General features: G+C 40.1%; 1 protein-coding gene and 1 non-coding gene across 2 annotated transcripts in view; one reads left to right on the forward strand and one right to left on the reverse strand.

Annotated features, from left to right (window-relative positions):
* Nucleotides 1-27,526, forward strand: part of LOC113134011 (contactin-associated protein-like 4) — a 76,999-nt gene that overhangs the window by 30,426 nt on the left and 19,047 nt on the right. The window contains exons 4-15 of the mRNA XM_026313176.1: nt 804-951; nt 3,715-3,918; nt 8,789-8,964; nt 9,096-9,227; nt 12,738-13,005; nt 13,456-13,605; nt 15,336-15,507; nt 21,837-21,943; nt 23,498-23,617; nt 24,268-24,468; nt 25,907-26,069; nt 26,928-27,055. Coding sequence (XP_026168961.1) covers nt 804-951; nt 3,715-3,918; nt 8,789-8,964; nt 9,096-9,227; nt 12,738-13,005; nt 13,456-13,605; nt 15,336-15,507; nt 21,837-21,943; nt 23,498-23,617; nt 24,268-24,468; nt 25,907-26,069; nt 26,928-27,055 — 1,969 coding nt within the window. The remainder of the gene's footprint in view (nt 1-803; nt 952-3,714; nt 3,919-8,788; nt 8,965-9,095; nt 9,228-12,737; nt 13,006-13,455; nt 13,606-15,335; nt 15,508-21,836; nt 21,944-23,497; nt 23,618-24,267; nt 24,469-25,906; nt 26,070-26,927; nt 27,056-27,526) is intronic.
* trnal-uaa (transfer RNA leucine (anticodon UAA)) lies at nt 18,010-18,092 on the reverse strand. The gene has a single exon. It is a non-coding gene; the product is annotated as a tRNA-Leu (tRNA).

Here is a 27,526-nt window from a genome sequence, read left to right on the forward strand (position 1 = left end):
TGTACACACACTGTACACACAAAAAAAAATGGAAACGCATCAGACGAGGAACCGATGAACAAACGTGCAGGTTTTTAAAATGTTTAGTAATAGTTGAAAACATCAGCCAACAGATATTTTAACTTCTGCACAGTACTGTCATTGCAAGGTTGACATTCAACAGCTTTTCTGTTTCTTTCCAATAACACAGGGTTTTGCTTCTTCATATAAGGAGATCCACCTCCACTCTGCCAGGATTACAGAGGAATTAATAAGTTAATTACTTGCCTCAGCTTGTTTTCAGCAGTGGCAGGGATGTAATTAGGACAGATAGCCAGATAGGAGAGATGGAAAGAAATGAAGAGAGTGATCTACCAGGCGTCGAGCCCAGAGTCAGGCAGAAACAGACGATCAAACCACTGTTCATACTCTGTAGAAGGATTTTGGTGTGAAGCAGCTTAATGAGCATAATCTCCACAAAGGAAAAGTTTCCAACTCAGAAAACTGCTGTAAAACTCCCATCATACATTCTGCTTCCAGTAAGTGGTGCCTTATAGAAAAATGACCATCAAACAGGATGGCCCAGTGGTCAGTTTCATTATATACATCAAAAAAAAAACTTGGTGGTGGCGTTCTTTCATTTTGATGTTCTTTTTTAAAGGATAAGTGTTGAAAACTGAAACTGTGTGTGGCTGTAGCTTCTTAGTCCTGTTACTTCAGTAGTTGCACTTTAATACATGTTGTGTTTTTGAGTCAAATTAACAGTAATATATAAAATCAGTTGAGATTCTGTATGTCCATTGCGTGTGTGTGTGTGTGCTCAGTTTTTCCCAGGTAACAGTAATGCAGACAGTGTGGTTCAGTACAAGCTGCAGCAGCCGGTGGTCGCTCGCTTTCTTCGCCTCATTCCTCTGGACTGGAACCCCAGCGGGAGGATCGGACTGCGACTGGAGACCTATGGATGTCCCTACAGTAAGTCTGGTCCTCTTCACTCTTCACTGATCTGATTGCTCTCCAGGCTTTTTGTCCAGCTGGAGTAATGTCTGGGCACTGGTGTCACTGGTTTTATCTAAACAACCTGCAGAACTTGTTCATTGGCCACTGGGGAAATTTAGTTTGCGTTAAAGCTTTAAAACGCATCTCAACATTCAATTTACCGTGACTTCAGAAAGTATCTAGACCCCCTTCTGCACATTTTGTGTGTTGCAGTGTTTATTTTCACTGGTCTGTGAGGGGCCAATTCATATGAATTCTGATCAGATCAGATCAGATATCCAGAATCAAGCAGCACACATGCAATAGATTTCTCTCCAATAAAGGTTTAGGACAACTGCAGTTTTACCCTCATTGCATCTTTGCTGAATACACCTTGTCTTTTTCTTTCTTCCCTTGACAAATATACCAGACACCCAATAAATGGTGAAATGACCTGTTTGGCCTAGTTTACTGAAGGAGCAGGTGCTGTGATGTTTTGTTCTCTCAGTATTAGTTTCAGGCTGTGCCTTTACCTTGATGTCTGTACTCACAGCTGTTTATTTACCATATTGTCCCCTGCACAGACATATCAAAACAGCTCCACACATTCACATGTACTCTACAGTATTAATCAGACGGTGGATATTAATGTGCAGTCATGGTTTCCATATGGAGTGTCTGTGCCCGGGATCCTATTCACAGCTGTCAGTGTCTTTTCTCATACTTAGTTTTTGCTTTTATGTGAAAGGATTTGAAAATCATTTTGGAGAAAGAAAGATGTATGTCGGCTTTGAACACCTACTGTATTTGTCATATTTTAAAAATATCCATATTGACACATAACTTGCTGCTGCTCATACTGCTCAGAACCTGCTTAATTACTTTGCCTACTAAGTAAACAGACTCATCTCATTGCAGTTTGCTGGAGACAGAGTAGAAGCTCAGCCTGTCTTAAGCCTCTTCCTCGATAAAAACAATATTCTGCACAAAACAATCATCTTTCTGCAGTGAAAGTGCCTCACTGTTTGTGTTTGCTCTTCTGGTTTGTCACAGTGACTGCGGCCCCTGTGCGTCGTTTACGTTCTCACTTCTTTTACTGGAGTCCGGCATGTTTCCTCATCAGTTTTTCATCATATTAGTTTATGAAGTGGAAAGATGATTTATGATAAAAACCATTTTGTGTGTGTCTGGAGGAAGATGAATTAGGATAAACAGTGAAATGATAGATTTTGATAAATAGCTTGTATTGCTTTGGAAATATTTAAGGATACAGTGGATACTTTTTGTGTAATACATTTCTTAGCCAGTGTGACAGTTGGCAGAGAAAACTCATAGAAAACTAATGTAGCATGCACAGTAAAATCCTGCTTAAAAAAACAAGCTGAAATACGCTGCTGGTAGCAAACAGTTTATCACAGTGTGAAAAGTGAAGCCAGTCTAACTGGATTGTTCCAAAGAAGAGTAGAAGGTTGGACACCAGAGTTTCCCTGACAGTCAGAGGCGTTCAGAGGTAAAACCTAAACATTGTCTGTGTTTTTCCTTCTCACTGAGGCACAAATTGAGTCTAGGTCTTTTAATATAGAAATTATGACATTTTTGTGCTGCAAAGTTGCGGAGATGAATCATTTATTGAGACAGATTTCAGCTAAAAGTGTAACTTTTGATGCAAGCAAGAAGGTCTGTGAGAGAAATCTTCAATATTTTCCTCCTGTCGAAAAATAAGATTCAGTTGTTTGAGGATTTGACAGCTGCAATCGATATTTTTATGGTAAGGGACTCGAGGGCGTGTGTGTGAAAGGAGTCACAGTATCTGTGCTCATCTCTCCGGAGTGTATCAGCGTCTTTCAGCTCATTTCATCTCAGCACAGGATTCTACTGTGTTGATTCAGTTTCACCAATTCAATTATTATTCATTTTAAGCTGCAGCCATCCTAAATCACTGACATTTGTATGTTAGTTCTTACTTCTACTATCCATCCCATGTTTGTTGACTGTAAATACTGACCGTGTGTGACAGGAGCCATGAGCTGGGGTGAGGGACGGAGGGTATTTGTTTGGGATACAGTTAAGAAACTATCTTATTTGGAGTGAAAGTATATAGACGAGTAGAGTAGACTTAAAACAGTGTTTTCAGCTGTGCACACTGAGGATGCTCTGTAATCAGCAGGAAATCCACTGCACAGTGCAATAAGACCATTAGTGTAAGTGAAGATGTTGTGCGATTGTGTGCGACTCTTTGTGTTAGGGAGTTGCCAGGTTCATTAAAAAAAATGTTCAGTCAGACAAATTAGTTGTAAAGAGGAAAAGGAAACTGATGCTGCACTTAGCGGCTGTTCTTTTTAAACGAATCAATATTTTAAGTTCATTCTTTGCTGCCTACACACCACACACTTCCCAACACACATACTGTACACACACACACTGTTTACCTCAGCTGAACCTGAATCCTCAGAACAAAGCGGAACTTAAGGTGGATTTTGTTGAGGAGAAGCAATAAACAGAATAGATTCGTACCTTCTGCTGCAGCCACAGAGTTTGAGAGTAACATGCAGATGAAGGTGCTTGAGAGTTGTTTGCAGTGACATGTGGACATTTTGAATGTTTATACCTGAGAATCACACTCTAAATGTGTCAAACAATAATCTGCTGTTGACTGAAAGAAGAAATGAAGGAGCACAATATGCTCTGGTTTAGATTAGCTGTTTGATAAAGTCCAGATCCCATTGTCTCCGTTCTGTTCTGTTTTGTTTTGTTTTGCAGCCTCTGATGTGATGAGCTTGGATGGCAGCAGCAGTCTGATGTACAGGCTGAGCCCCCGGCTGAGGCAGACGTCCAAAGAGGTCATCTCTCTGAAGTTTAAAACCCAGAGGAATGCTGGGATACTGCTGCAGGCAGGGGGACAGGGAGGACTCAGCCTCAGTTTGGAGTTGGAGAGAGGAAAACTATTGCTGCTGCTTAGACAAGGTACTACACATCAAATACATACCATGTCCACAGACGGGTCCTGGAATATAACACACAAATCTGTAAACGAGGGGATTATTTGTAACAGTTTGTGTATTCAGACGTTAAAAAGTCTGAAAACACAACAACAGAGTAGGAAGAGAAAGTTTTAGTTTAAACTAATAGACAGTCTCAACATGATGTTTCAGTAGAAGTTTAAATAAAAGATCCAGTGTATAAGGTTGAGGACAACATATTGTAAACCCTCTGAAGTCAGGCCAACATGCACGCTGCCACCTGATTCAGTCTCCGCTGCTGCTGCTCTGTCTAGTTACAGCCGTGATGGATGGTTCCCACTCAGTGTAGCATGTGTTAGGGCTGGACTCTGCACAAATTGGTGCACAACTTACAGTCTGTGTAGGGCGGTGTGTGTGTGTATGTGTGTGTGCGTGCGTGCGTGTGTGTGTGTGTGTGTGTGTGTGTGTGTGTGTGTGTGTGTGTGTGTGTAAGTGTATGTAAACAGGGTTAAACCAGGGGCTTTTAGACCACCATGCTGAGTCATCACCATATGGCTCCCCTCTCATCAGGACTCCAATTTGGCTGCTGAAGTATGTTCTCCATCCATCCATCCATCCATCCATCCATCCATCCATCCATCCATCCATCCATCCATCCACTTATCTCCTGTTTCTGCCATCTCCATTTGACATCTCCTAAACATTTCTACCTCACCTCCTTTCTTTTTCTACCTCACCTCCTTTCTTTTTCTACCTCACCTCCTTTCTTTTCAACTTTCTCTGTCTACATCTCTACCATCTGTTTTCTCAAATCTTTGAACTTCTTTCATCTATCCTTTTATCCTGTGTCTGTCCTACCGTTTATATATCTAACCATCCTCTTCTTCTTTCTCTTTATCCCAAGTGAAACTTGTGAAATGGCTTCACCTAAAGAAGAGAGGACAGTATATCCTTAAAGGATCTAAATTTAAATAAAAGTAACACTAACAGCATCTGTGTTCCCTAAACATGTACAGAGTTAAAAGTCTTCTAAAGGCATCGGAGCAACATCTGCTTCCCTGTAAAAAGTGGATTAGCCTGTCCTTTAGAGGACTGACTGTGTCACACTGATAAAAACAGTTTTACACATTTACCACCTGTGAAGGCTGGTCCTCCTTAGACAGAGTCTGTGTCATCGCATAGTGAGACAGTTCCACCTTAAACGCTGTCAGAGGGAGCAAATTAAAGCCATCCATTGCACTGATAGAAGAGCGATTGAGAGGAGCTGTGATTCTCCTGCAATAGGCCAATGCAGGCTTTGTTCTTCTTTTCTTTCATCTTCCTCTCTGAACCCCTCCTTGCTTTTTTTACTGTTTTTACTCTTTCTCATCTAATTACTAGTGTTTGTCTTTTTTCTGTCCCCAGATCTCATGTTCTTTTGATTTTTCCTATCTGCCTTTTTTTTAGCTTTACTCTCTTCCTTTGTGTCTCCTCATTTTACTGAAACACGCACAGAGCCTTTTGATACCCAACCCAACCGTTTTTGCTTTTCCCACTTTCTTCATTATAGTCTTGGTCTTTTAGATATGCCAGTGAAATTCTTTATCATAAGCCCTTTTTCACTTCACTTTTCCTTTTCATAGTTTCTACTTTATTTCTCCCTCACTGCGCAAATCTCTTTCTCACTCATGTACTGCACAGGTTTTTTTAGGTTACAGTTTTTTAGGTCATATGCTCTGTGCATTGACCCTGAGCTTGTGCATGAACCGTTCTGCCCTGCTAATGCTAATACGCCTGAATAAGGCGCCCTACACAGAAGCCACAAGACTGGCCTGGAAACACAGAAACTTTATATCATTTTAAAATATTCACATCCTTCAAACTGTGTCATCACTAAAGAAAAAGCTTCCATTCTGAAAGATCTGATGAAAATGTCGAGAAGCATCTTAATAATTTTGAGCAAAAGAAAGGAATTTTCCTCTATTATAGGAATTTGCCTGTTTTCCACTCAGTGCCTAAAGCTTTAACAATCACTTCCATCTAGACATGAAAAGCTCAGAGCCATAATATAATACAGGTCAGTCAGTCATGTACCTTTCTGTTCTGCAGGATTATAATCAGCAGACTGCCCTCGTCAGGTATAATTTCCAGCTGATCATAATGTGACTTAGCCTATATTCTGTCTCTGTGATCGAGAGCTTCCGCTTTGTACTGATTATGTGACAGATATAGTTCCTTATGAAAATGAATTGCTGAAATTATTATACCAGACTGTTTCTGATAAGAGCTTTCATTGTCATTCTCCATAATCAGATTTAGAGCGGCTGCAATATAATAGCAGGCAAGATACAAAGAGATGATTGTGTCTTGAGGACATGAGTAGAGTGATAAAGTATTGCACTGTAGAGTTAGTAAAAGACAAAGATGTTGACACAATCACAGTGTATTTATAAAATACAGGTCCTGGTTACAGTAACAAAACCTGATATCAGAAACGAGGAACACAAATGGACGTATCTTTTCATTTTCATGGGGTTCAGGGGGATTTAAAACACAGCAACTCCTTACTATAGTCAGTATCACAGTGCAGAGCAAAATAAGATCCCTATGATATGTGGTTCGGCTTTGGAAGGCTGGCACGAACCGATGTCTGACTTTAATTCTCTCTTTTTATTACAAAAGAATTTCACCAACATTACTCTGACCTATCAGAAATTTTAAAAAAAAGTCACATTTTAATATCAGAGACTCAAATGGCATCTAGTTATGAGAGTCAGGTATGTCAGCTGTTGTCTGTTAGCTCGTGTTACAGATCACAAGATAAAATGAACTTGTACTGAATGTTAAACATAGATATTTTTCAGACAAAGTTATTGTAGTCGGATGCTACTAGAGAAGATTTCTCCCTGTCGTCTGCCACGTCTGGAGGTGAGTTCAATGCTGAGAAGAACAACAGGCGAATAGAGTTATTAATAGAAGAATAGATGTGGTTCAATATATTAATATCAAGGGGATTTTCTATTTGTTTGCCCACTGATCTCTCATATTGATTCCTTCTTGCTCTTTCGTCTGGCAGTAATCAAATCATCCATCCGATGAAACAATCATAAAGATCTCGCTTTCCCTTCTCTACCATCCACAACATAATAATTGTTCCATTAATCAATACCAACACAGCAATCTTTTTGTTTTTAAGTCGTGTCATCCTTCCTCTCGTATTGATTGCGCTGCCTGTCTCTTTCCACTCATCCAGACTCTGATCAAGTCATCACAATGGAAGTGTTGACTGGCTTTTATTGTATCATGAGGTCCACATCTTATCTCTGTCTCTGAAGTTGCTTTTCTCATCCAAGTTACAGTCAAACAAACCTGCTCATGAAATGGATTAAAATATCAAAGAGACATTTGTCCATCATCTCCCAAACTGTCTGTGTTTCTCTCTGAAGTTTGAATTGTCACTCCCTAAAGAGTATCTAATACATTTTTAATGACCGGCTGTGTGCAGCTCCTTCTCTCAGCAGAAACACAAACTTTCTGTCTCAGTACTTTGGGGAAATGCATCCATTTATTTGGATCAGTTGGTGCTCATCTATCATTAATGATGTCTCCCCATGTTTCCTCTGTAGTTTTTAGGCATTATCACATATTTGGCTTCAGTATGCTAATATCCAGTAGTTCCTAATGAGATGAGAGAATATGACCTCGCAGTGCCTCTCCCTGTGGGGTGCTCAGAGTGAAATGTTTGGACACGGTATGGAGGCTGGGGTGTTGTAGCTGTCATTGGACTTGCTTTCCCCCTGACACCAGGTCAGATTGTTGCAGGTCAGATAATGAAAAATCAACAGATTACCAGACAAGTCAGGACAGATCAGTAAAGTGAAGGATGTTTCCCTGGTGATGCTGTTTCCGTTAAGCGAATTCACTTCCTGTTAGCGTGTTGCGCTGTGTGGTTGGTTGTTCATGGATTAGCTCCAGTCTACTTCACCTAAAAATTAGCTAGATTCTCTGTAAAACTCAACCTGTTACATATTCCTGTACTAGTCGAGTATCGTCTTTTTGTCCAGTGCGTCTTATTATTTCCAAACTTAACTTGTTACCTCTGGCTCATTGATGCTGTGGCTCCTCTGAGAAAGAAGTTAGGGAATCACCTGATCTCTCTGAATTCACATCAGCAGGTGCTTCATCTAAATCATCAGCGTGTCTCTTAGACCCCATCCCGACTAGACTGCTTAACGACACCCTGCCATTAGTTGGCTCATGTTTGTTAGACTTGGCAAATTTATCTCTAGTATCAGGCCACGTACCACAGGCTTTTAAGACTGCAGTAATCAAACCCTTACTCAAAAAAACCTAGTCTTGACCCAGGAGTCTTGGCTAATTATAGACCAATATCCAACCTACCATCTATTTCTAAAATCCTTGAAAAAGCTGTGTTACGCAGCTATCAGACCGACTTATTATTAGTATTTGAAGGGTAATCCTGAACCATCCCTTAGGCCTAGACTGCCTGAGGACTCTCCATCGGTCCACTGATGCCTGTACTTTCTCTCCCCACCTGCTACACCTTCCTCTTTACCTCAAATTTCACTCTTCCTCATCTCTGTTCCTGTACCACCTTTGTTTTTTTTCTCCCCTTTTCTTGTATCCGTTGCCTTCTTTCTCCTCTTTGTTCCTCTCCTTCCTCTGTAGGTTTTCCTCCCCACTAGTTTATCTCCTATTACTCACTCTCTTCCTTCTTCATCACCTCATTGTCTTCATATTCCCCTGCTGTTCAGTCTTCAGTCCTCCTTCCTGTCTTTATCAGCTCCTCCATTGTCATCTGCTCCTTGTTCTCTCTTATTCAGCCCCATACCTCCTCTCTGCTTATCCCTTATTTTTCTCTTCCTCCCTTCCAGATGGGACTTCTTCCTCTGAACCCCAGCGTCTTGTTTCTCTTGGCAGCCTGTTAGATGATCAGCACTGGCATCACGTGGTGCTGGAGAGGCAAAGTGCCCATCTGAACCTCACTGTGGACAAACACACTCAGAGTGTTCAAACTCCTGCGAAGTTCAGCCAGTGGGACATCGAAGAGGTGGGAATCAACACACTGCCCTGGCACAGACATACCTGATTAATAATACATTCATATATCCTATGTGCATATGCATTTTCCTGGCCAATATGTTTTATGTTTACTGTTTCTGTGTGTTTTCCCCCACACAGCTGAGTGTAGGGGCAGTCCAGAACCTTGTCATCTCCAGGAGTAACTACCACGGCTGCCTGGAAAACCTGCTGTACAACGACCTCAATCTGATAGAGCTAGTTAAAAACAGCGACCACCAGGTTACTGTGCTGGTAAGTACGTTAAACCATCAGCACCCAGTTGCTTTAACGGTTAGCTACAGAGAACAATAATAAGAATAAGAATAATAAGTAAAAATAAATAGATTAAAAAACAATTAGTATCACCAGCTTTATTTTTTATTTATTCCTGCTTCCTGTAGCTACACAGTTAGCTGACCTGATATATCATACACATAGAAGAGAGGAGCATCAAGCAGCTGCAGAGTCTCAGAAGTCTGTGTTGAACAAATATAGAGTTTAAAAATAGTAAATAATACATTTAATTCAGGAAGGCTTCATAAAGAATGCTAATGTTGTTGTGTGTTTGTTAATGTGGGACTGTTTGCTAACAAATTATCCTTGATAATATCATTTGAGAATAATGTGTCAGGACATCTCTTGTGTGTGTTTGTGTGTGTGTGTGTGTGTGTGTGAGGGTGTGTGTGTGTGTGTGTGTGTGAGGGTGTGTGAGGGTGTGTGTGCGTGTGTGTGTGTGTGTGTGTGTGTGGTGTGCTTTAACATGAGTGAAAGCCTGCAGCAGTGAGGCTCCCACATTAATGTACTGCTCTTTAGCCTATTTTAGGCATTTGGTTTATCCACAAAATAAAAACACAGTGATGGCAGCAGTGTCTATAGCGTCTACAGTCGGAGCAGACCACTCTGATTTGGCTGCTACACAAACATCTGACAGTTTATTCACCAAGCTTCCTTTGCTTTAAGTTTCATTCATCCATTTCACCGTTTTCTCTCCTGCTTTACCTTTTATTCTGTCTCATGTAGCAGGTACTGCTGCTGCTCGGTGCTCGGTGTGTTTGCGGTAACATATGCTATAGCCTTTGTTTTTCTACTCCCATGTGATAATGACAGCTCATATAAATCATTTGGGGAGAGGAAGGAGCTTTGATGTTCAGTTTCTCAAACTCTCTGGGCCGTGTGCTTTTAGATCTGAGAGACAATACTGCATCAATAGCTGGCACCACCTTCCGTAAAACAGAAACTGCAGGGTCGATTCTTTGTGGCCCATAAAAAGCTAATAAAACATTCTGCTTGGTAATTTTTCTGACTTGCTTATTACACAACATACATTCACTGTTGACTAAACATCCACATGTATGAATAACTACAGATCACTGTCTAGATTATATGCAGCTGTGTACGTACATGTTGATGTCCTCAGAGCACCTTTGGGAAATCATCTGGATGCTGCTGCTAACGAGCTGCTAGTTGGTTAATAAAGCTGCGGAGTGTGTAACAAGGACAGTGAGTGATGAGAGGATGGAGGAGAGTAGAAATATTGGCTAGACCCTCAGTAGCTCTTCCTTTTCTTTAAGATTTTATGATGTTTCTACCATGAATAAGTGGAGCGAGTTTTGTTGGATTGCAGCTCTGAACTATTTCTAATAAATGAGCTGCCAGTTAAGTTACGGTGAAGTACCAGAGAGTGGAGAAGTCTTCTTGGGATAAAAAGGTTGGGAGAATCACATGCATGGCTAAAATTCTAACAAAGGCTGTTTTACATGAGCGCTTTAGGTCTTAAGGTTAGCACCTCTAGAAGCTGTGTTAAGGCAACTGGACTACTTGCTGCTGAGTAGAAACACTCAGTAACATATAACAGTGCTAAAGACTTTGCCACCATCTTAGCACCACAGGTGGGACACACAGACCACCACATCCAGAACTCAGAGGAATTTGCCTCCAAGCTCAGAGATCTAAAAGTGGAGACAGATGAAACGATGGCATCATTTGATGTCTCATCTCTTCACTAGCATCCCCAGCATCGATGCCCGATGCAAACATCTGTTAGAAGACTGAAAGAGGACAGCACCCTCACTACCAGGAACAGTCTCAACCCAGACCAGATTTGCCTGCTTCTGGACCTGTGTCTGAATACCACCTCCTTCCTCTTGGCCGTGGCTCTGCAGGCAGCCCTTAAAACCTGTGGATACTGTCGTGGCAAAACCCGTTGGATGAGCAATAAAGAGAGTGCAGACCGACTGTTTTTTTTTTTTCAGAATATAATTGATCAGAGTCTTCCCATGTTGTTCCCCAGTTGCTCAGCTCCTATTAGGCTGCTACTTATACAGACATGCAAAGTAAATGCAAATAATCATTCACATAATCAGATAATTAAGTCTGTACTTCCCTATTGTTCTACAAAGTGATTTCCTAATAAGGCTATATCCTAAAACTCTATATTCTTATTCGACAGTTAACCATCCATCCTGGGCGTGCTCTGTTATACTTGTCCCCTTCCTCACACCTAAGGAACCTTTCTCCCAGATACTCCTCACTAACATCCTTGAGAACACTGTGTCCCTTAGTGTCAGACTATACTAGGTCAGGAAGAACATAAAAATCAGATATGATTATGAAAAACACATGAGCCTTAGTGAACTCTGTGAATCAACCTGTAAATGAAAACCTGTGAAACCCTTAAAACCAAGAATACAGTAAGAAACAATAAAAATCATAATCAGTAAGAATAACCAATCATTGAAACTCATTTTTCCATTACAATACACAAAATGGCCCTTCAATAAGGCAACACCAACATTGGGCAGAAAGACAAGTGAACAAGCTGAGACTCACCGAGGAAAAATCTGGTCATTCCCTACATGGTGGGTGTGTCAAAGAGGTTTGAAAGGCTCTTTGGGAAGCACCACACACTGGTTCACTTTAGACCTACTGTGACAGAGACCAGTCCAACATGCAGCCTCCCATGCTGCCCTTTTATCCATCCAAGGAAGTTAAGAAACACCTCCATCAGGGAGGAAACACTATAAACACTATACGGGTGTGAAACAAGCTGGGGTCCTCAAAGGAAGAATCGTGAAACAACCAGGAGTCCAGCTGCCATGACTCAGCTTCTAGGTAACTTCACCTGGATGACTGAAACTCTCCACAGTGTTAGGATAGCACAGAGATAACCCACTTATTGACCAGTGCAATAGGGAACATGTATTGGTGTGATAACAAAATGAAGTAGAACCAGTACAGTATCTGTGTGTACAGTAGGAGTATGAGGAGGTTTTGGGGTGTGCATGAATGGCTTTTGGAGGACTTTATAGCTCTCTGTTTACTATATGTTTTGCAGTGGTGCCACATCCTCCACCATGTACTTTCATATATCACCTGAACAACTCCATAAAGGGCTTTTAGGTGTCATCTGTGTTTCCAGAGCATTATAAAGATAGCAGGCTGATATTCCCAGCAGAGAGCTCAGACTGTAATATATTTCTGCTGCTGCAGGTCCACTGTCATTACCACTACTTAAAACAATGGACCACAACGGAAAGCTCTACATACTTTCATTCGCATGCATATGACATTGGATTTTTCTAATTTGCATTCATGGCTTTTAATCTCAAGGAGACTTGCTGATGAGATCACTGTGACACGAGGTCACATCGACACACCCTCTGCAACTGATTAATATTCATGTTTAAAATGTTGTTTTATCTCTCTAGTAATCATTTTGCTGTCCCATCTCTTCTCTCTTCACTCTGCATCTTTGTCTCTCAGGGCAATGTGACCTTTTCTTGTGCTGAACCAGTTTCTGTTGCTGTGACGTTCCCTGGACCCCAGAGCTTCCTTCAGCTGCCGGGGGGGATGGCGTCTTCCTCGGGGGACTGGTCTGTGGGGTTTCAGTTCAGGACATGGAACAAGGCGGGGCTTCTGCTCACCTTTGACCTCCCTCAGCAAGGGGGCGTAGTCTGGCTGTACCTGAGTGAGGCCAGACTCCGGCTACAGATTCTGAAGGATGGCAGGGTGCTGCTGGAGCTCACTGCAGGTTGGTCTAACAACCTATAAATCTGATTCTGAGCGAAACACTGGCCATTAAGGCCAAACACTTCTCACTGACAGATACCAAACATAAATGCTCATATATATATATTGATTTTACATGAACTGCCAAGATATAATTGCCTTCCATGCAAAGTGGTCTTGTACAATGACTGCATCTGTTTAAAGATCCATGTTGATATAAGTGATTTTGCATTTTAATTGAAAATACTATTACTAAACTATTTATCCACTTATTGAGCTTTCTAGAGCACTAATTGGTTTCTGGGTGCCTGGGAAAATAAAAATGTATATTTGGAATCAGTAAAAGTCCTACAACAAATGTTTAGCCCAGGACCATCTAGGATGTTAATCTGGCTGTGAGAACTGTCAATCATATCATGGTTTGAATCAGCATCAGTAAACATCAGTGATTGTGTCACTGAATGTTCATCAGGTTCTGGTCTAAGTGACGGTCAGTGGCATTCAGTGGATCTCATCTCCAGACGAGGACGTTTCACCATCGCCATAGATAAAGAAGAAGGAGGTGTCGCCCATACCACCCCCCCATTTCCACTCACTGCAGGACATCAACTCTTCTTTGGCGGTGAGTGGAAACAAGTATTATAAGTATCAGTTAATATACTGTGGAAGGGGCTGATTACTGAATTGTTATAGTACACAAAACTAGTAACACCAACAGAAGAAACACACCATAAGTGATAGTAATATCAGACATTAGTACCCAGAAGTAGTAATCCCACAGTGCCCATTTTGATAGTTAAACTGTATTATGAGTTTGGATTTCTTCTATTTTTAGGAATATCTAACTAAAGTATGAATTTAATGCACCTCATTTATAAATGGAACAATTTATTGGTGCCTTTCACGTCTGGATTTACCTTCATTTCACTCATGGCCTCTTCTTCTTTTGATCCTGATAGCTGCAAAACCCAGACATGAATGCAACTACCCCCTCCATCTTTTATTTTATTAGTGAGTTCTTCAGCAGTCAATTTGTTAAAATTGTGTCTTTGCATGCACAAAGAAGAACCTTTTGAACTTTACCTTTGTACTTGAAACTGTGCTATAGCTTACCCGTTATATCTGTAATCCTGAGTTTTGGGGGTGTAATAGTTCAGTTGCTGTCAACAATCAGTAATCATCTAGGCTTACTCTAAAGTTTCACTGTACATTATGAACTTGTCAGTTTTTCCCTGAAGGATGAGTGTTAATATTTGGAAGTTATTGACGTTTTATATATTGTATGGTACAGTTGGTGTCATCAATACTGACCTTTACAGTTGTGTGTGCACTAAGCCAAATTTGGCTTTTGGCTGTTTTATAATGAAAGTTATAAGTCTGCTTCATCTTGTGCCAGTCCTCCTTCCATTTCTCTCCCTGTCCTCCTCTCCTGCTGCTCTGCTCTCCCTTTCTCTCCATCTTCTTTTCCACAGAATCTTTTTTAAACCTCATCTTTTGTCCTATATCTGCTCTGCAATATTGCAGTCCTTGCATGTTCTTCAACTGCCTGGGGCTTTTCCCATCCAGCATACACACACTCACAAATTTTACACATGTGCACACTCACTATCTCCCTTTTTCACATTAAATATACTAAAAAGAAAAAGAAAACCTATTCATTTGATCAACACTTAGCCTACGTGTGCAATATTCCAGCCGCAAATCACAGCTCAGCTCTCTGTGTGGCACAGCAAATCCGTCACTTTATAGTACTTTTTAGGATGTGGTAGGTTCATTCCCATATAGAAGAGCCTGCATGGTTTCATACAGCAGTATACACACACACACACACACACACACACACACACACACACACACACATATATATATATATATATATATATAGATATATATATATATATATATAGACATATATATATATATATAGATATATATATATATATAGATATATATATATATATAGATGTATATATATATATAGATGTATATATAGATATAGATATATATATAGATATATATATATAGAGATATATATATCTATATAGATATATATATATATATATATAGATATATCTATATATATATATATATATATATATAGATATATATATATATATATATATATATATATATATATATATAGATATATAATGCATACAATGTATTTTCATCCATTTACGGTTTTCAACGTGTGTTGATTTAAATGGGAGGAGCTATGATATATCAAGGTAAAATAAATCTAAATTTATAAAACACTGGGTAAAAGGTGTGTGCTTCACTACTGGCTCGTCTTTAAACGCAAACACTGATTTTTCTACCTGCTGTAATTGCCTTCTTTACTTTTTCCTCCAGGTTGTCCTGCTGGAGACAACAGTGAAGAATGCAGAAACCCCTTTGACATTTTCCAAGGCTGTATGCGTCGTCTCACTATGGACAACCAGCCCGTGGACCTGATCAAGGTGCAGCAAAGATTGCTGGGAAACTACAGTCAGCTGCAGATTGACATGTGCGGCATCATCGACAGGTCAGAACCACTACAACACATCTAAATGGTTTTATGTTAAAATACTGTGTTACTCTCACTGCTGTTATTGAGGCATGGATTCATCCCTGCAAACACATATACCATTGTGTTTACCACTTTCAGCATTTGCAGCCTGGTGTGTTGAATCCTGAGGAAATGCATGTGACTTAGGTGAAATTATATTTCCTCCCAATAGAGCAGTGCTTTGCATTGGTGCAGCTATCTCTGTAGAGCAAGTAGTGTCATTGCACTGTTGTTTCACTTTTATAGGACAGTATATTTGGAACTTTGCTGAACATACCACTGTCTTCATGGGTTAATTGGTCAAACCATCCCCAGGGGAGACAGGAGTGTGGTTTGAACCCACATGGGAAGTCCAACACTTAACCTCTCAGCCAGTTGACTCATAAGGTTTTGCTTATCTTTTGTATGCTAATGAAGAGCACACCAACACACCTAGTACCTACATACCATACCTGCAGGTTTAAAAAGGTTGACAGAGTGACTCATATTATTGAGCATCAGGTACGATGCCACACAGTCCAGGCTGTAAGTAGCAGGGTAGTTACAGACTTTTGTTCTTCTGTGTGTGTACTTCAGCACAGTCATTTCATATAAACTACATTAAAGAGCCAGATCTGAGCTTTAATTAGTAATAAATAAAAACCTAATCTGACATTTGCCCTTGTTAGAAATATTAGCACACACTGTGCTAATAAAGGTTTGGACAGGAAATAACAACACTACAAAGTACAGAGTTAATAGCAAATGTTTTTCTGACATTGGTGAGACCAGCCGCTGTTATATTTTGTCACTCAGATGTTTTATTTTCTGATTTTTTTATTTTTCTTTGAGCTGCCTCAATTATTTTTAGAACCAACTTTATATGAGACACAACTTTTGTGGAAGTGAAATGTAATTTTTCTTTTCTTTGATTTTTTTTTTTTTTTTTGGCAGAGTAATTTATTTGTGAGGTGTGGAGGGTTGGATCCAGGAAAGACACAAACAAACATGCACAAACAATCAAAAGCATGCACCCACACTCACAATATTTCCATTAAAGAGTGGAGAATTATTGTTCAGTGGAGACCTGAGGTGTGAAATAACCAGTGACAGCCCTATTTGTTTTATTCTTCCTGATAGCTTACAAATCAACGCTTCTGCTACTTTCTTCTTCAGCTCTTTCTCACATGTGAATAACGTGTGACTTTCACTTGTGTGTTTGTTTCTGCTGTGATTTGTCAGCAAAGCTGTTTCAGTTAGTTGTGATCAGTATTGTCACTATGATATCACAAATCAAAGTAAATTAACATTCAGACAAACATGAAGGTGGAAGTCTAAACAATAGTTGAGATATTCCTCTTAAAACAGTACATATCAACCACATGGTGGCGCTATAGCAAAGTCAGAGAATCACAACATGATTGGGCACCATAAATATCTCTACTGGGTTTCATGACCATCTCTGTTAGACTGACCGACCAGACCACTGCCATCAACAGAGCCGTGTGTGCTAGTTTGACTACAAACCACCTCCAGGTGTGATCAGAACAACATACAAAACAACAGCGGAGCAACCGTTTGTCGTTTCCATTTTTGTCTCTGTTAAAGTCATTTGTAATAATTTCATCTCAAGTAATAAATAGGTCACGAGGAGGAGAACCAGTTCCCTGCTGTGTCAATGTGACACTGAAAACACAAGTAAAGGAACAATTGTACATTCTCCTTTAGGCAACAGCCAGCACACTCATACGCATATTGTATAAATACATACGGACCTGACTGTGCACACCAGCCACACAGCCTCACATAAGAGGGAGAATCTGCTCCAATGGGTTTAATTAAATCTCTTCCTGTTTCAACTTTTATCAGATTATTATCCAGCAGAATTTAGCTCCAGCACAAATCTGACTGCTCACTGGAACATAACAAGAGAAGAATTATATAGCTCCCACTGCATGTTTCCCCTCGCAGTTTCTCTGTTGATTAAATCTGGGGTTCATGGGATATAAAGTTTTAAGAAAATGGAGTTATAGACTTAGCTTCCATATGCTTCTCCTTCCTGAGAGGAGGCTTTTACATCTGGCTGTGAGCTGACTTAATAGCAATGTAACTCCGTCCAAGAAGTTCAATGTAGAAGCAGCCATGCATTTAATAAACCTGACCCATCAGTCCTGGTAAAGGACTGGAGCTGATTCAACACTGATCTATGGTTTGGATTTTGTAGCTAAACTTTGAATGCAGTAACCTCCTTAAAACAAACTATATAAACTGTTGAATCCAAATGGCTTTATTGATTATTTCACGTAAAATGTGTGGGGCGAGAGGTCAGCACTGTGATTGTCATGAAAGTGGATTTGTAAAGACACAACAGCTGAGGTTTGAATCAACAACCTGCTTTTCTTACCTCGTGTGTAATGATTGTGCTGCCCATTCAGCTCAGACTGATGGAACTATAAGCCTGTAAACAACCAAAGACCATCCTCCTGTTCATCAATATGTTACCAGGAGTGGGGTTTGAACCCACGTGGGGATTTACCCATTGGATCTTAAGTCCAACGCCTTAACCACTCGGCCATCCTGGTCCTTGTCAGCATTAATCAATTCGTGGTGATAGATTGGTTTTTACATGTGTCAAAGAAGAAGTTACCAGTTTTTGCATGAATTTACATGAAGTTTGTACATCAACAGCTACAGCTTCTGTTTTAGTGAACAAGGCTGAACTGGCTAAAGCTCCTCTCTTTAATCAATGCTTTCAATCAGTCTTTTGTTAGATCTCCCTTTTTAAACGCTCAGGTGTTCAGGGTGAGTATGTCCAAATGTGTCAGTCACATACACTACTTGTTTAGACTAAAACAGGATTTACTTTAAAACAGATCAAGGCTCTTATATGTAACAGCAGTAAATTTGATTACACAAACACTGAGATCTCCGAAATTCAGTCTACAACTCACACATACACAGGCTCTGAATATATAAGAACCAAGCAGTGTGGCAATGTAAATTTAAAGTGAAAGCTAAGTGCTTTATTTGCAAGGCTCCAGCTTACTCTTAGATCAAAGCTATATGGAGATAAATAGAGGTAAAAACCAGACTGTAGCAGGCTGCTGACTCAGCACATTTATCTAACTAAAAGGGAGGCTGCAGATTCTGTACAATCATCAGTTTTCTCTTCAAATTCCTGCCTCGGTTTGGACAAACACACTCGACACCACTCGCTGGAACATCCATTTGCGAACACAAAGACATAGAAATATGACTTACACACATTGCCAATATGTTCTTCACACAGTGCCAAGCATTGCAAACACAGTGATGTAAACCTGTGTGGGTGTGTCTGTGTTTGTGTCCAACCTCCTGGAGGTGCCAGCCGGTCCTGAAACAGATGGAAAGAAACCAGCGTGGATGCAAACACTGTTACTCATCGTCTCCTGTCTGGCCTTCTCTCGGCAGAATGAGGTCACATGATGTATTTACATTTCTTACCAGAGACGATGGAAATAAATAGAATTACGTTTGACAAAACATGTTTTCATTGTTACAGAATAACTAGAGATGTTTCTGATATTTACTCTACCCTCGTCAATCAGAAGTTTAAAAGCTGCTGAATTTGTTCCTCAGCCACGTAGTTTGTGACAAATGATGCCACTGTGATTCAATATGACCCCGACTGTGTAGATTTGACTGCTCACTATACGTACATGTTTGTGATGTGCTCAGTTAGCAGAGAGCTGGGACTTCCAGCTAAAACACAATGTTGTTATCCTGCCTGCAGTTTGTGATGTCTACAGAACCAGTTCCCACAATCCTACTTTGAGATCATAAACCTGTTATGAGCACAAGAAACTGTGCACAAGAATCTGAGAATAAGTTCACAGCTTCAGAACCTGCCCTCACCCATTTCTTGATATTCTCAGGTTGGTTCTTGTAGTTGTTGCCTCAGTGTGAAGCAGTGCGGGTGTACTGGAGCAGAACTCAATTGCACATGAGGTGATTATTTAGGACATTTTGGACCTTTTTTTTTTGGAAAAAGATTTTTGATCAACGATATTTGAAAACAGTTGGAAAGTTCTTCTCCTGCTGACTGCAACAGTACTAATACTTTCTACTGCTTCCGGCTGCCTACGTGTTTTCTTTCTAATGATCAACCGCTCAGTATTTATTGAAAAATATTACCTGATCATTGGCTGCCATTAATTACCTACAGGAGCCCACAGGGGACTGAAGTCACACTAACACTGTGCATCTGACAGCTCAGTGACGAATGTGTGAGTATGTTTAAAAGGATAAGTGGATGCTCATAAATATGGATCTTTTTTCTCCCATCATTTTTCATTTCATAGGCATGAGCTCCTTTTTCAGCTTATGTGCCTCTATCACATGCAATATACTATACCCCACCTATATGCAGAGTGTTGAAAAACACACATTTCAACAGTTGTGTTTGGTTTGGAGTGTCTGTTTATCTCTAAACTCGCAATCGATTTCATTTTCAGTGTCAAAACAATGTATTATGTATTGTCTCCGCCTCCATCTTCAAATAGTCAGACCTTCAAATAGTCTGGCAGAAATTCAGAGCAGCTCGTTTTATTCGCTGCCAGTGGAGAAGATACTCTGTTCAGGAGAAACTGTCCTGTTTACCTAAAATTGAAGAAAAATCTAAAGAGAGAAGTCTGAAGTAATGAAGTTGTTCTCTTGATCTGTGAAAGGCATTTTAAATCAATATTCCTCAGATGTCATTTTTCTTTCAAACCCCAGGGATTTTTTTCAGCCAACAACCCCCCCCCCAACTTTACCTAAATAACAAACAGATATTAAAAATGAAAGCTGTGTCTGTTTGAGGTCCTCCTACACTGCTGTTGGGCGTATTGATGGCTTTCGAATAAAAAACCTTGAAGAGCTTTGGCTAAAAGTCAAAGGCAAAGTGGATTTTTTAGAGAGCACTTTTTAATTTAATGAAGTATTTTTCTCTCTTTGAAAGGCAGTGTGGGAGTTTAAAAGCTCGATTCTGTATTTTTATAAAGAGGAAGCAGGATGATGATGATGATGATGATGATGTTTAAAACGAAATTTTAAAACCCCATCATCTGTCATTATAAACACAGCAGGGCATACATTAGGCAACAGCACTGGTCTCCCATCACACTGTGAGACTCACAATGTACGGTATTTTCAGAAAGGATCAGAACTGATCACTATGCTAATTACTTACATGGTGCAAAAGCTCAAAAATCTGTGACCAGTGTTGATTTGTAAACGCGAACTTCCACAGGTCACTGCTGCTCGACAAGATGACAGTGTCATTATCTCACATTATGTCTAATGACACCAGCAAAACCTGTTCAGCTCACAGCCTGATGGATCTAAATTTGAGCCCTTAGAAGTAATTGAAGGACAAAACAGACAAACTTAATACCAGGAGTGGCGCTCAAACCCACACGGGCATTTACCCATTGACTTTTAACACGCTAACCACTTGACCATCCTGGTGACCTGGTGTTCTACCTCTTCTTCATTAAAACCTGGCACAGATTGAGCCTCAAACCTTAAGCAGAGGTGAAGAGTGGGCTGAAAGGTCTAGTAATCGTCTCAGAATGTAAAAATCAGCAGAATCCTCCTTTAAGGTTGTAATTAGAGTAAAGATCTAGGAGCTGGCCTGGACTGGTCATTAATCTTTTACTCACGTAGTAAATCATGTGCAAAATAATGTCTCATAGCTAGCAGCAGTGAAAAAAAATGTAATTAAGTAAAAGAGAAATTAAAATGGAAGAGAAACATAGATATTCTTGTTAGACATTATGTCCCTTTTCTCTTTAACTTGATTACATTTGTGGTATCCTGTGAACCATAAAAATGTGGTAATTAAACTCTAATCAAATTCAGTGATGTTGCTGTAATCCCTTCATCTTAAAAACATTACTATCAGCTCACTGTGGATGTTACTCATCACAAATCACCACTGATGAGAGGAAGTTTTGGGATTGGGCATTATGACAAAATCAGGGAGCGTATCTTTAATTTGGGTATTCAAGAACCGTGTGTGCAAATATTGAAGAACCCTTGTGCAAAACGCTGCGCTTTCTTACAAACAGTATGTAAGTCAAAAGTAAATCAGATAAATTGCTGCATAAATGACGTTTCCATGTAAAATGTTGCTTATGTTCTCCTGACAATAACCGATAAAGGGCCTTTTAGCGCCTTTGTTGCCTGTGGAGGTTCGTTGGGAACAGAGTGGATCAAAGGGAATTATTTTGTATGAATCAATCCTAATCTTTAATTAGCTCTTAGTCTTCTTGAAAATTGACCCAATTTGCACTCCTCTCCCTCAGGTGTTCCCCCAGTCGATGTGAACATGGCGGTCGATGCAGTCAGTCCTGGACGGTCTTTCACTGCAACTGCTCTGACAGCGGCTACAGCGGAGCCACCTGCCACAGCTGTAAGTCACCTGTCAGACAAACACGCAGACCAAACCGAATCAGGAAAGATGGATAGACAGGGAGAGAACTGTGATGGGACAGATGAAATATAAATGAGGAGTAATAAAGAAGGATGATATTTCCTCCTGCATAATATAAACCCAGAGGCTGTGTAAACAGAAAACAATCTGATACCATGAGATCAGAATAAATCCTCTTTGCTACAGCCCCATTAAAACTCATTAACACATTATCTTCATTAGACAAAGATGAGAAAAGTCTAATTTATGTGTGTGGCATATTTTAAACAGCACCTCAGTCTGCTTTATTGGAAATTCAATCAAAACTGAACAGAAATCACAGAAAACATTCAAGTAGTTAACAGGCCGCGACCAGACAAAACTACAGTTGTTTTTACAGGCAGAAGTTGCCTGTGATAAAACCACTAATTGTATATACTTTAAACGCTAAGAACTGGCCACAATATGAAGACACATGCAGGAAACCAAAACTGAAGTTATAACCCACTGCTTAAATCACCGACTGCATGTTTTTTAAAACATTTTTATCAAAGGCATCATACTTCAGTCCATGTGTGTGATCATCCAGCTGATCATGTTTCTTGACCTGTCAGATAAAACTGTAGCAATACTCCCAAATCTCAACCATTATCTTTAAGAGGACAGTGTTCTCATATATGACAAATGTAAAAATAATAAAACAATAGATATGGAAACCCACAAAACTACAAAAATAATACCCAGGCAGTTTAAAACCAGAACCATCCTTTAAATAGACTGTTCCCATGAGCTATAATATCTGTACATCCTTTATTCTTGGGTGCTGGCCACCATATTATTAAATCTGTTTGTATGTGTGTGTGTGTGTGTGTGATATGATGAAGGTTAATGGGTCCGACTAAACTGCCAGATACTGAATGAATAATTAAAGCCATGGAGGAAAGGGAAGCTTATAGGTGAGATTTACTGATCAAATCCTTGAGATCAAACCTGAGGCGTTTCCTACACACGTCACCACAGGTCACATTTTTATTGCTGATGAAAAGTTTCTTTGAAACTCTGTTCCTAACCACACTGAGGCTGTGATGAGTAAAAGGCCTTTGGCTGCGGAGGAGAAGAGAGATAAACAGGTGAGCAGAGAGAGCCAACCTTTAGATATGGATTTGACTTGAAGGGCTCGATTCCTTGACTGCAGAGGATCCACTGGTGTGTGTGACACAGACTATCAGCCCTGCCTCTTCCTCTCTATCTGTGGAGCTAGAGAGGAAGAGGCAGGGCTGATAAAACTCTGAGGTTTTATTTATTGAGTCTTTGTATTCCCATCAGTCGTTACTGTCCTCTTCACTTGGATTAAACTGGATTCTATGGGACGCGGCTGCAGAAATAAAACATCAGATGATTTTCTTCACTCTGCTTTTGATTCAGTGCTGATACATACGTATGAAGCAGCAGCTCTAATCCTCCACAGTGTGTTGTCTTCATCCCCTCACGGCTCCTGTGTGTCTGCCAGCTGATGTGTTGATGTTGACGCTGATCTCATTATTTTCCACCCAGCTGTGTATGAACCGTCCTGCGAGGCGTACAAACACAACGGCAACACGTCGGGGCATTTTTATATCGACGTGGACGGCAGCGGACCAGTCAAACCACAGCTGGTTTACTGCAACATGACAGGTGACACATACAAACTCAACAAACTCATCCCATCGCTTCCCATCATCACTCAACATATGAATAATATCTACATAATTATAAAGGATGGGGCTCCTGTCATCACGCTCTGTTTTACTTCATATTTTACCATCTTCTTTTTCCTTTTGTCTCTTCCTTCAATCTTTCTTCCCTTCGTCCTCCTGCGTCTCGACGCCTCGTCTCATTTATATAATCATATACATGTGAATCTTTCTGTTGTTGCTTCATATAATTTATAAATTTGCAAACATTTAAAAAGTGCTGATATTCTCTTTCTTCTTTATACAAATTATTTTCCTGTCATCACTGCATTTCTATGTTTCCCATTCAGGCTTGAATGTAAGTGCTGCGTACTTTAATGATTCCATTTTATTGGTCACTGTTAAATGTACCGAACACTTATCTTTGTAAAGAAGTGAAATGAGAATAAACAGTATATAAAACAAATGTAGGTTAAATCTTTTAACACTTGAAAGGTTATTTTAGCTCAGTTTTCACTTTATTTACAGCTTTAAAGACAAATGTCATCCACTGGCATGTGCAGCATGTGGCACTAAACTGTACAGAATCTAGGATATTGATAAACAGTTTATTAATAATTATTATCAACTGTATCTGTTTGCTCCCATCAGAGGAGAACACGTGGATGGTGATCCAGCACAACAACACAGAGCTGACTAGAGTCCGACCCTCTCCAGGGGTACACCAGCACTCAGTTCACTTTGACTACTCTTCGGAAGATGAACAACTACTGGCTGTTATCAGCCAATCAGAGCACTGTGAGCAGGACCTGTCCTACCACTGCAGGATGTCCCGCCTCCTCAATACCCCAGGTGACGCCTGTTTATTTATCCAGGCAGTGGTTGTTGGACATCCTCATATATTAAAGCATAATTCCAGGATTTGTAGTTACAGCCTGATGCTGTCACTGTCACATAAACATGTACAGAATATAGCACATTTTCAGGTCAACCACTTGTAATTTCATCACTGAAAAAATGAAATCATCTAGTCTGATGAGTCAAAGTTCGATTTGTTGTTCTCACTGCCGTGATTCCACTAATAATTCAAAAGTAGATTTTATCTAATCTCAATCGATTTAATCTTTTAATCTTAGATGATCTTATCTCAGGGAGAGGACTCCAGCATTTTATTCCCTTGCTTTTACCATAAATACCCCTCAAGTGGCTGTTTAAAGAAGGAGGTAAACAAGCACTTGTTCTTAATTGACCTGTTGAGTTAAGTAAAACCTGATGAAACCTTGGTTAAACAGGCTGTCGTCACACCTTTTTCCCACTCTCAGCCAGAAAGAACAAAATCCCTGCGGTATTTGCTGCACGCCGGTTGGGATTACAGGGGTTTTCTTCCTCTTCACAGGCGATTCGGACAAATTGATTGTTCGGGATCTAACGCCTCCTTCTTTGGAAATTACTTTTGAGTTCGATTTGTTGTATTTTTCGTTTTTATATTTTCTTGAACTTATATTGACTCAGAAGAATGAGGTCAGCTTTCATCACCAAACTGTGTTGTCAGTAGGATACATACTTCAAACACTGCTGATAATCCATGTACTGTAGTAGATGTTGGAATATTTCACAGGATGAGTAAAGACTGGGAATTATAGAATTTTCAGTCTGGACTAAAATAATAAACTGGTCAACAGACAAACTTTTTAGCCATACCACTATCATGGCTAAAATGAATGAAGCACAGTTTGGTTAAATCAATAAAGTTTTAAGCCTTTTATCAAACATGTTAATCCACTGACTTTAAGGACACAAGCTCATAGTTTCCTTCCCCTGTCAAACTCCAAAATATGATCTAAGAGAGAAGTTTGAGTGGTGCAGCTATTATTTTTGGGGTAAACTGACTGACAGACAGAGTGAAACTGGTAGAAAAGGAAGAGTGGAATAAGAAATGGAAGTCCCCTTATATAAACTCCCCACTGCACTCTGGGAAAATAAAGAAGCGCTGACTCAACAGAGACCTTTACAATCACCTTCTCACCATCCTCTCCACCTACACATGCTCTGAATGTGAACCTCATTTTTCATTATAAACTATTATTGCCTTCCATACCAACACAATATATTCAGAGTTAGGGGTGGGAGCTGGCAAACATCCCTCTGCTTCTGACGCCTGATCCAACGTGGGAGAACAGGGAGCGCTTTCCTTAAAGCACTCTGCTGTTTTCTAACAACCCAAATTATCTGTTGTGTGTTTGCTTGTGCTGTGTGTGTGTGTGTGTGTGTGTGTGTGTGTGTGTTTCAGAGGGCTCTCCATTCAGCTGGTGGCTCGGTGGTCCTGGTTCCGGTCACCTCCAGACTTACTGGGGTGGAGCTCAGCCAGGCAGCCAGCAGTGTGCCTGTGGGCTGCAGGGCGACTGCGTGGATCCACAGCACTACTGCAACTGTGACGCCAGCCGTATGGAGTGGTACTGACCTTTTTAAATACATGAAGATTATTGTTATCGCTGTGTGATGACAGAAAAGTGATTTCCTGAGTGCATAAAGCTGGACATGGGTTTAAGTGGATGGAGCGGCTTGTCCAGCTTTCCGTCCTAGAAAGTGGCAGAGATGGAGTACTGAGTGTCAGGATGGGCATGATACAATCTGCCTCTCTGTTATAATGTTCTCCTGAGAACACAGGTTGTGTAACTTTACTGCCTACGACTGCTACTTGTAAGAGTTAGGTAAAGTTATCATTTAATAAATGTCCTTTATTCTTATTTTAGTTTGTTTATATTAACATTTACTCAGTCGACTCTGCTCCCCCTCCTCTCACAGTTGCCAGTTTCTTTTATTCGGTTCCTTTTTAATGTTCTTCTCCTGACCTTATTGAGGTTATTGTGTTCTCCCTTCATGTTTGTTTGTTTTTTAATTATGTCTTTTTTCATCTGCTTTCTCGTTATTATCTTTTTCTGATCTACCTCTATCTGACTCTGGTTTATGTTTCTCCACTTTTCTGCACTTTCTCTTCTTTATTGCTTCATCTCTTACCTTTTTTCATCTCCTCCCTTTCTGCTTTTTTCATTTTTCACTCCCTCATCCTTCTTTCTCCTCTGCCTCTGGCTCCTTCCATGTCTCTTCTCTATTCCTCTGTCCCTGATTCTGCATCTGTCTTCTTTTCCTCATCTCTTCCTCTTTCCCCCTTTGTCTTCTTGTTCCTCGTCTTTCTCCCTCTTGTTTTCTTGCCCTCCATCTCCTCTTTTTCTTTCTTCTGTGTTTTTTATTTGTCTTTATCATCTTCATCCCCTGTTTTCTTTATGTTGTCCCTCCTCCTCCTCCTACAGGACTGAGGACTCGGGCCTGCTCATCCATAAAGAGAGCCTCCCTGTCAGGTCTCTTGTACTGGGTGACATCCAGAGGCCAGGGTCAGAGGCCGCCTACAGGGTGGGACCGCTCCGTTGTCATGGAGACAGTAAGTCCAGATCTGGTTGCTTAGTTACATTTGATGGAGAGATGACAGAAATCTTTAAGAAAAACACTGTTACTGCTTCCCTGTTTTGTCAAACAAACAAAGGTTTAGATTTGAATAGTTTCTAATACTATAATAATAACTCATTATGTTTTAGAGATTAGCTCTGCTGCATCTATTGTTGATATGGAAATGCAGGATTATGTGTCTAATATTTTATTTCACCTCCTAATTGTGTGTAAAGAAATCCCTCTGGGGACAGTACCTTGACATCCAGAAGCTAATTTTCATTAACAGAACTGTTGCTAATGCATATTTCCCTTTAAAGCTGCAGACTCTGATACTTGCTTTTCATTAAATCCATTACAAGCTAAATCAAACTATCATGCTGCTTTTCTTTCTTTCAATTAACTATAATTACAGCCATTTATATCTAGCCAAGTAGATAGATAAATAAGTGTTTGGTGTGATTAA

This window comes from Mastacembelus armatus, chromosome 17, assembly GCF_900324485.2.
Source record: "Mastacembelus armatus chromosome 17, fMasArm1.2, whole genome shotgun sequence".
Taxonomy (NCBI): domain Eukaryota; kingdom Metazoa; phylum Chordata; class Actinopteri; order Synbranchiformes; family Mastacembelidae; genus Mastacembelus; species Mastacembelus armatus.